The following is a 10716-nucleotide window of genomic DNA, read 5'->3' on the forward strand; positions in this document are numbered from 1 at the left end:
TGATAAGGCAAATCACCATGCTCCGTTTCTAACTCCGTCAGAAATGCCTTGAACTGGCGGTGATTCAAACCTTTGGCTCTGATAAAGTTAACTGTGCGCGTGATGATGCTCATTACATGCTCCATTTTCAAGGCTTTACCGCACAACGCTTCCTGGTGTATGATACAATGATAAGCTGTCAGCTCACCTGTCGCGTTTTCCTCTTGCATCTTTTCCCGTATCTTCGCCACCAGTCCGCTCCTGTGTCCACACATCGCAGGTGCTCCGTCGGTTGTCAAACCCACGAGTTTTTCCCAAGGCAGCTCCATCTCATTTACACATCTTGACACCTCTTCATACAAATCATGCCCCGTAGTTGTGCCATGCATAGGACGTAAAGCCAAAAACTCCTCTGTCACGCTTAGGCTGGAGTCCACTCCGCGGATGAAAATTGACAACTGGGCAATGTCAGAAATGTCGGTGCTCTCATCCACAGCCAAGGAATATGCAATGAAATCTTTTCCCTTTTTCACAAGCTGCTCTTTTAGATTGATGGACAACTGGTCTACTCTCTCGGCAATGGTGTTTCTGCTCAGACTCACATTTAAAAAGAGTTGCCTTTTTTCTGGGCAAACTTCGTCACAAACTTTAATCATGCAGTTTTTGATGAAATCCCCCTCCGTAAATGGCCGGGCTGATTTAGCGATCTCTTCTGCCAAAATAAAACTGGCCTTGACAGCAGCCTGGCCTTGTGATTTGGCTTTTTTGAACAGAGCCTGTCGAGATTTGAGGCCTCGTTTTAATTCCTCTGCCTTTTGTAGCCTTTGTTCCATGTCCATATTCTTGTTTTTGTCCGCGTGTTTCGTTTCATAATGTCGTCTCAGATTATACTCTTTCAGTACCGCCACACTTTCTCCACACAGAAGACACACAGGTTTTCCAGCTACCTCCGTGAACATATACTCCGACTCCCACCTTGTTTGAAACCCCGGTTCTCAGTGTCCACCTTCCGTTTTGCCATTTTTGATGGGTATCTGAAAGTTAATTTTACTGTGATGCTGACGACTGCTGTGCCAATAAATATTGAAATGAAGCAGCCTACTGCTCGGTGCGTCACCGTTGCATTGTGGGAAATGTAGTATTGGTGCGTGTAAAAGATCTGCGGGCTGCCGGCTTGCTGCGGTCTGCGGGCCGGTTCTAATAATAAATCAAGATCATCCCAGGGGCCGTAAAAAACCTTCTCGCGGGCCGGATGTGGCCCGCGGGCCTTGACTCTGACATATGTGTTCTAAAGCCATGACAATTTCTGGAATTTTCCAAGCTTTTTAAAGGCACAGTCAACTTAGTGCATGTAGACTTCTGGCCCACTGGAATTGCGATACAGTGAAATAATATCTAAACAATTGTTGGAAAAATTACTTGTCGTGCACAAAGTAGATGTCCTAACCGACTTGCCAAAACTATAGTTTGTTAACAAATTTGTGGAGTGGTTGAAAAACGAGTTTTAATGACTCCAACCTAAGTGTATAAACTTCTGACTTCAACTGTAGATATGGCATTGTGAATCCTGTCTAATATGGCCCCATGGAGCTGGTTGGCGGCCATATTGGAAATGGCCGCCAGGGGGATAATATGTAAAATCTGTAATGACACTATAGCTAGTTGTGTGTGAAATGTGGGGCCTCGATCACAAAAGTCACAATTATCCTTAAAATGTTACTTAGCCACGGGACTAATATACACTGAGTATATATTAGGAAAACCTTCTTAATATTGAATTGCACCCCAGAGCATGGACTCTACAAGGTGTCAAAGCGTTCGACAGGGATGCTGGTCCATGTTGGCTCCAATGCTTCCCACAGTTGTCAAGTTTGCTTGATATCCTTTGGGTGGTGGACCATTCTTGATACACATGGGAATCTGTTGAGTTTGAAAAACCCAGCAGCATTGCAGTTCTTGACACAAACCGTTGTACCTGGCACCTACTACGATACCCTGTTCAAAGGCACTTAAATATTCTGTCTTTCCCATTCACCCTCTGAATGGCACACATACACAATCCTTGTCTCAATTGTCACAAGGCGAAAAAATCCTTTAATAACGACCCCAGCCACAGCAAAGTTTGATACAAAATAATTCATAACATTAAAACCATTACCAGAGAGAGACTTTCAAAGAATACAGCAAAGAGCTGCTGTTTTTATGAGTGAGTTCATGTCTAAGATTTTATTCAGCACTGTCAACACTGCAGCTCGTCTGGGTTATTTTAATATCAAGGAATATTTAACTTTCTCTGGTCATAGGAACAGTATAAATTTGGGCACGAGGTAGATGCGGTGCAAATCAAGTTTCAGCATCAAGTGGAAGACTGTGTCCCCTCTCTCTGGTCCGTCTCAGACCCTCTGCTGCGCTCGCTGTCCCTCCGCTGAGACTAATGCCTTGTTCAAAACAACTGGGAAAAAAATAGATCCGACTGGGAAAAGTCGTTTTGGCATCAAGTGGAAGACCGTGCCCCCATCCAACCATGAATTCCAAGCCAGAAACTCAGGCATCTTTCTAGAGCTCTAAATTCTGGATCTGAAGATCACTGACGTCATGATTTGATCTCTAATTTCCAGTTGTCTTGAAAGCACTATGACCATCAGATGCCGGTACCATCAGTCCAGTAAAATAATAAAGCAAATGATTTGCAAATGGTATCCATGATGAACAGTTTAATTGGGTAGGGTTCAACTTTAGACCTACCCTGTCTCTGGTACACACTCCAGTCCAGTTGGTGGCGGTAATGTATCAGTAAAGTTCGTTGCCAAACCATTGAAAAAGTGTACACGGAAGTGGACAGTGACCAAGACAAATGTCCACGTTAGCGTTTATATTGTTATTTAGCCATGTATTGACACCCTGGAACTCAGAATATGACTCGTTTAACTGCACAGTATCATATACATAACCCTGGTAGTCTTTAATTCGCGTTGTAGACGGGACTTGGTTGATAGATCTGCTATCTAGGTAACGCTAACTACTTAGCTGCTAATGTTAGCTAACTGTATGATTTTTCATACTCAAATAAAAATAGCCTCCATTATGGAGGTGCTAGCGAATGCAGCCGTGGCAGAGGTCTGTAAACTAGTAGACGACGACTATGCAGTGTTTCGTTTGGAAATAACTCAAAGCCAGAAAGAAAACAGTGCATTGCAGAGGAAACTACAGCTTCTGGAACTGAAGATGGCACGAGAGCGCGTCCTAGCCAGTCGTTCCAGTAGTGTCAAAATCCTTGACCGATACAGAGGAATGGCAAGAGGTACATTTTGCCGAGGTTGAGGGGCCAGTCGCTCCGTTCAAATCTGCACATGTTTGACTTTAGATGTGTTAACCATTGTTGGGAGACCTGATGTTGAATTTCATGACATTGGAGTCCACGCCAAATGAGCGTCTGGATAAGGAAAGTTTTATTTCAGGACCTCTACAAGCCAGAATGCTTAATAAAATAATTATACTTACTTTGCCGGATGTCCGTGCAGTTGGTCCTTTTGTAGGTAGAAGTGTTAGACAAAATATAGGAAATTATGATTACGTCAACGTAAAAAGAAAAAATTGAACGCACTACCAGCGCTTTTATCACCCAAAGCGGTAAAGTAACTTAAAATATAACTATTTAACATACTTTCGTGTAAAGGTCGTGAGAATAAACTTTCCTGATCCAAAAGCTCATTTATGTCTGAAGTTGAATTTAATGACATTCAAAATCGAGTTTTCAGGCTAGGTTAACTGGAATTGGGTCTTGGTCAGTTTTTAGTTAGTATGCAATAATTATCCTTTAGGTAACTTGCAAAAATAGACACTATCATATTCTAATCAGATAAAACATTTACTGCTTAAATAAAACTGATGCATTGAACATAATACATTGATCTATAAATAGTATAGTTATCAAGTTACCTTAAATTCTTGCCAATTCTACACAGTGTCAAAACTGTCAATAGTGTACAGTATAAGCATTAAGCATTGACAGTAGCAAACATAACCACCTCTTTACTCCCAATCACTCTCTCAGGTGAAGGACATCTCACTGGAGGCAACAGGAGCTTTGTGAAGCCAGCGGGACACAACACATGGACAGATGACCAACCAATCACTGTTGATGAGGGGAGTGGGACCTCAACTCAGCACGTTATCGTGATAGAGGTTAGTGTAATATTATTACATCAACATTACAGTACATCAAATGTGGCCAGTTTATTTCAGAAAGGCTCCCCTCAGCTATTCACTTGCTTACATGTAACATCCTCATTTCTCTGCCAGAGGAGCTTGTGAGACTTCCCTACAACATTATTATCCAATTCTACTCATGTACTGGTAACAATCTACCCTCTTCTTGTGTCAGTCTGCAAATGCAGAAGCTGCAGGTACTGGGGTCAAGCTGGAGAGGTCTGAAGGAGATGAGGACCCACGACACAGCAGAGACATCCAGACTGGAGCAGGGCATGGAGTGGTGCCCCCTGTAGCCCCCGAGGACCTCACCACCGCTGCCCAGGCTAGGACCCGATCCAGCATCACGGAGGTCAGTGGAACGCCGAATGCCGTCCTCAAGACAGAGACGGAAACAGAGACTTTAACTGTAACACAAAGGCTCTTACATACAGGATCTAACCACCGATCAGACTCCGAAAAACTGGGCTGTGTTCCTGCTCCAGGCTCAGAGTACTTAATGGTGTTTCACCAGAGCCAGGGGACAGTTAATTCCTGTGGAGATGGTGATGCCTTAGACACTGGCATTGATGATCTGTCTTGTTCTTACGCTACAGAGGTGGACCCTGACAACATGCCCTTGGGTTTAGAGACCCAGACTGATCTGTCTAGAGGGGACTGGAACCGGTACAGTAGTAGTGTATACTCTGAAGGGTGCCCAGATAAGAAAGGGGAGGTTATAGTCGTAGATGAGGTTACTGTGAAAGTGGAGGGCGACGCTCCTCCCACATGGAATGCAGATAGTCACCTAGGAGACGGACACTCACAGGGCAGAGATTTCTTAAATTACAGGGGAAATCTAAATGTCGCCACCCACTCCCCTTTACACACGTTCAGGGATCGCGACCCAGTGTCCACATCAATGGCACCTTCCGATTCACACGGCCGGGTGATTTTCGATCAGGTATTACATTTAAACGACAGGGCTATAGCCCAGGCTTGTGGAGGGGGAGCAACAACGGTCGGGAAAGAGAAACTGGCTAACTGGAATGCAGACAAGACTCACTTAGGAGAAGGACACTCGCAGGGCAACACAAATAACTTCTTAGATTACAGGGAAAGTTTAGAGACAAATCTAAATGTTGCAACCCACTCCCCTTTACACCCAGTGTCCACGTCGATGGCACCTTCCGATTCACACGGCCAGGTTCTTTTCGATCAGGTATTGAACTCAAAAGACCAAAGAGCCAAGGTGTGGAGAGGGGAAGCAACACCGGGCAGTAAAGAGAAGCGGTTCCTCTGCATGTTCTGTAACAAAGGCTTCAGCTGCTCCCAGAAGGTGGAGATCCACCAGAGGGTCCACACAGGGGAGAAACCCTTCAGCTGTACCCAGTGTCAAATGTGCTTCACCCATGCTGGCAACCTGAAGAGGCACCAGAGGGTCCACACAGGGGAGAAACCCTTCAGCTGTACCCAGTGTCACATGCGCTTCGCCCAGACTGGTGACCTGAAGAGGCACCAGAGAGTACACGGGAGAGAGGCCGTTCGCCTGTACGCACTGCGGGAAGAAGTTCTCAGAGAGGAGCTACCTCAGGATACACCAGCAGAAAAACCATTCCACTCTATAACATAGAAAGTAACCATTCCACTCGATAGCTTCTGATGTTTAGATCAAACCCTGCATTAAAGGCAAAGTTGAATTTTCATTGTCGTCAGCAGAAAGGATCCACAGATGCATTTGGAAAAACGAGAGCAACAGATTAAAGTGTTGAATATTCCTGGGTAGAATATTGCATTCAGACATTGTGTGATATATAAGGCATATATATACGCCTAAAAAGTCTGTTACATCTTGTTTGCACTGTGTAGGTTATATGTTGACATAGCTATTCAATTACTTCCATTCAACTACAAAAAAAATAATCCTAAAACACTTTTAATGAGAATTATTATATTTTATGCAGTTTATCAAGTTCATGATGATTTTTATTTGAGATATGTGTATGTGGTTTTCATATGGTGTATTTAAAACTTATTCATCTTTAATAAACCCAAAATGGGACTTTTCAGTCTGACTTTTGAGACTCTATTTAGTATACATCACATCTGATCTCACCCTATTCTGCACACATCAGACAGCGCTTTATAACCAATATACACTTACTAAATATACTTGTACATACCCACACAATAACAAACACCTACTGTACATGTCAAAATAGTTTCATCGGGTTTGTCTAATGATGACTAAAAGCAACTTTTTTACGCACAACATTTTATGTCCACCATGATGGGTTTAACAACAGTGAAGTCATTCTGTAACTACAGTATAGGACTGAAACATAGTGGGGATGGGTAAACAAAGTGTGTTTATCTCTGTGTGTGTGTACCTGAGGGAGTGTATGTCTATAATCTGTTACCTGTCTCTTCCAGGAGGAGGAGGGTCCAAAGGTGCTGCTGGTGAAGGAGGAGGGTCCAGAACAGATGCGGGTGTGAGAAGGGTATTGGGGAACATGGTCATGGAGGACAACCAGACTACACTTCCTGAACCCACAGAGGAACCAGTTGAGCAGCACAGGACCACATACAGTCTCACTGAGGTGAGCCCACTGTGAACTACTGTCTGAATGGTTTTAGGTCAGGGCCCGTATACACAAAGCCTCTCAGAGCAGGAGTGCTGATTTAGGATCAGTTTTGCCTTTTAAATCATAATGAATAAGATTATATGGAAAGATATTCGATCTCCACGTTTGCATAGTATCAAATCAACTAACATGTTTGTATAGTACTCAGCAATCCCTCATTGCCCAACCAGAAGATGCTCCATAGCAGGGTGCTCATATCAGATTTCTTGATCCAACATCCTCTCACTCTGTATCTCTTACAGTCAGTAGACATGGAGGATGGGAAGATTGATTTGTGGCTAGTCAAAGAGGAGACTATAGAAGACGGACCAGAGAGTATTGACCTGCTGAGTGGACTAAAGATGGGGGAGCAAGGTAAGGGAGAAATACATATAGCCTACATACAGTAATATATCTTCAATGAGAATCGCGATAAGCCTGGCTATTATTTTTCTTCATTCATAAAATGACATTGACATAATATACAACTTAAAGTATGTTTAAAAACAAAAACACTCAATGTATGAACTTGACCAGATAATTGACAAAAAAAATTTTTTAATGAAAACTTCTCCATGTTTTTAAGTCTATTTTCTAACCTCTTCCTGCAAGTGGTTGGGTGGAGGATAACAGATGAGAATGGGCAGCCTTCTTGGATTCCCAGACTTGTGCAACGAAGGCCCCTGGGGATTTTATTTGTATTTTTTTATTTCACCTTTATTTAACCAGGTAGGCCAGTTGAGAACAAGTTCTAATTTACAACTTCGACCTGGCCAAGATAAAGAAAATCAGTGCGACAGAAGAAACAACAGACTTACACATAAACAAATGTGCAGTCAATAACACAAAAGAAAAATAGAAAAACATATGTACAGTGAGTGCAAATGTAGAAGATTAGGGAGGTAGGCAATAAATAGGCCCTACATGTGAAAATAATTACAATTTAGCATTAATACTGGAGTGATAGATGTGCAGATGATGATGTGCAAGTAGAGATACTGGGGTGCAAAAGTGCAAGAGGGTAAGTAATACTATGGGGATGAGGTAGTCGGGTGTGCTATTTACAGATTGGCTGTGTACAGGTACAGTGATCGGTAAGCTGCTCAGACAGCTGATTCTTAAAGTTACAGAGGGAAATATAAGACTCCAGCTTCAGAGATTTTTGATGACATCACCAAGCAGGCCAGGACCATAAGCGACATAGATGAAAACAACACTTAACCACAACCAGAAACAGACAGTCAAAACAACAACCAAACTTAGTCTTCATGACAACAGACTGCCTAAGACCAGGCCGATGCGTAGATGTGGTCTGCGGGGACGGGGGGGTGTCCATATGAGAACAGACAGAGACTTGGCTTGCGATTCCCCGGTCCTGCCCCTATAGTCCTTATTCAGAGAGACTGATGACGCCTCAGGTTAACCCCCTAACAGGTGCTGCCTTCTATAGGATCTATCAACTGGAACATGGACCCTGTTACAACACAGACACTCCCTGGCCTTCGTCCTCCTCACACTCTCCTTCTGTTAAACCAGACCTCAGACAATGCCAGTGCCTCAGCACTAAATGGCAACACAAGCCCATTGACAAATGACAGTAGTAGTAACGCTATCAGCAGATCTGGTGGCAAAGAGAAGAGCTTCCCGTGTTCATTCTGTGGGAAAGTCTTCAATTTTCAAATAGGTGGATATCCACCAGAGGATGCACACTGGGTTGAAAATCTTTCGGCTGCCACATGTGAGAAGTTGATCTCCCACCAGCACCAGCTGAAGATGCACCAGAAAGTCCATAAGGGAGAGAGGCCGTTGCCTGTATAGATAGTGGGAAGTGGTTCTCTGAGAGGAACTGCCTCAGGATACACCAGCAGAAAATGCACACGGCCCATGTGTAGTGTAATGTAATGTAGGACTTGTTAGTTTGTAGTTAATTCTGTTGGTTTGGGATGTAGTGGGGAACTGGATGAGGTGAACTGAGGAAAGAATGAGTATGATGAGGCAGAGTAGATGATATTGTTGGTGTGATGGTGTCTGTAAAAATGCTTCACTGATGAAGAGTGACAATCTTGTCCAGTTGTTTGATGCTGGTGTTTTATAATGAGGAAATGAGTGCCTATGTTTACTTGACATTAAGTAGTGTGTAATGTAATGACAGTGTTATAAATGTAAATTTGATCAAAAGTGAGGTTACCAGGTTTACAGAAAAGGTAAAGTGTTACCATAGTGAGAAGTTATTCTACGTATTGATTTGTGCAATAAAAGTACTGTACTTCATGTTATGTGAGCATATGACCATTTTGTTTAAATACATTTTTTCCTTTATCTCAGTCGAACCAAAACATACTTCATTTGAGTCAACACATTGCCATTATTTTTTATGAACTCCAATGACTACTGTTGGGTACTTGAATCAGTGTTAGAGATTGGCTTGACTGGTTAACGTTTTATAATATGTTGTTTCTGTGTGTACAGCAGATTTTCTTATATAAACCTTTATATGCTTTTCTGTTCACAGTCTGCAGTCCATGAAGATCTGGTGTTGCTGGCGGGAGAGACTGGACCCTCTGAAGCCGGCTGGTCACAAACCCTGACCCCGGACCAGGACCCTGGATCAGAAACCGTCCCTCTTCCTTCCTAAGTCAGAACCAGGACCGAACCACGAGGGACAGAGACTCCACCACCACACAGAACACAACCAGTGGGCAGGTGGACTGAACAACCTCAGTCCCGGTGGTCATCAGAGAGACTGTGGCCCCACCCTGGGCTTCAGCCTTCACAGAGACTGGTGGTAGTCTATCGGCAAGTCTGTCTTCTCCGATAGGGTCTTGTTTAATGCCTGGTGACTGGGTTCATAGAAAGTCTGAAGCTGGACCTATGTCTAGCCTTCCTCAGTTACCTCATGGTTACCCCACCAATACAGACATGGCCAGGTTGCACGTTCACCAGAAGAGTTACATAGCCTATAACACAGCACACAATCCCAACAACATCCAGTCAAGGAGGGAGTTCAAAGACTAACCACCTGAACCACCTCTGGTGTTATTGGGTCACAACATGGGAGGCCGAGCATTAGGACGGACGCCGACAAGCTGTATGCCTGCCCCATATGTGGAAAGCGCTTTGCTGAGGCGAACTATGTGAAGGACCACCAGACTGTTCACACCAAGGACAGGCCCTTCAATTGTAAACTGTGTTAAGGCGTCTGCATGCTTTCCAGCCAAAACCGTTTGGAAGAGTTTGTGCATATATTATGAGGCAAGCCGAAGTCTACGCCCCTTTGTCAGTTACTGGTCAACAGTAGAGATTCTTCATTAAAGTCTTTGTCATTCAACGAGAGACGACTAGTTGTCGTGCACATTTTTACATTGAGATATACAGCACCAAACATCTTAGTTAGCTGTGAAATTGCGCAACTAAGATCTCGGCAAAAGCGTCTAATTTAATGACGGATTAACACGGACTATTTTGAGGAAGTGTAGACTGGCTACAGCGTCTCAAAATGGACAAACGGTACTATTGCTGTTTCTTTTCTTTTTTTCAAGCAAAGGTCTTAAGGCCGCGACTGCAGCATTTTTCTATAATAAATCGCCACTCGCACATATGCTCATACTTTTTACTATTTTTATTAGCAAATGTAAAGCTCGCAACGTGGCTGGTAAAATAAGACATTCTTACCTAAATCTAATTTTATACCTTGCCTAACATCAATATTTGTGATTTTTTTTTTAGCATTTATGTAATTTTAAAATAATAATTCATAAAGGTCATGTTAACTAACTGATATTACCTCAGAGAACAAAACCTCCTAAGCCTTTCCCCATAGGAATGGCTGAATGAACCAGAGGTAATTCGTTCCGTTTTTTAGGACTACCAGCTGGCGAGCTCTGCACATCGAGGTATAATGGGGGCGCTCTAATATGTAATAAAC

General features: G+C 43.2%; 1 protein-coding gene across 1 annotated transcript; it reads left to right on the forward strand.

Annotated features, from left to right (window-relative positions):
- Positions 1-4547: 4547 nt before the first annotated feature.
- On the forward strand, positions 4548-6207 carry LOC135506959 (oocyte zinc finger protein XlCOF7.1-like). The gene has a single exon (XM_064926400.1). The coding sequence runs from the start codon at positions 4688-4690 to the stop codon at positions 5798-5800; it is 1113 nt and encodes a 370-aa protein (XP_064782472.1). The 5' UTR covers positions 4548-4687; the 3' UTR covers positions 5801-6207.
- The last annotated feature ends 4509 nt before the right edge of the window (positions 6208-10716 follow it).

Source organism: Oncorhynchus masou, chromosome 20 (assembly GCF_036934945.1).
Source record: "Oncorhynchus masou masou isolate Uvic2021 chromosome 20, UVic_Omas_1.1, whole genome shotgun sequence".
In the NCBI taxonomy this organism is placed as follows: domain Eukaryota; kingdom Metazoa; phylum Chordata; class Actinopteri; order Salmoniformes; family Salmonidae; genus Oncorhynchus; species Oncorhynchus masou.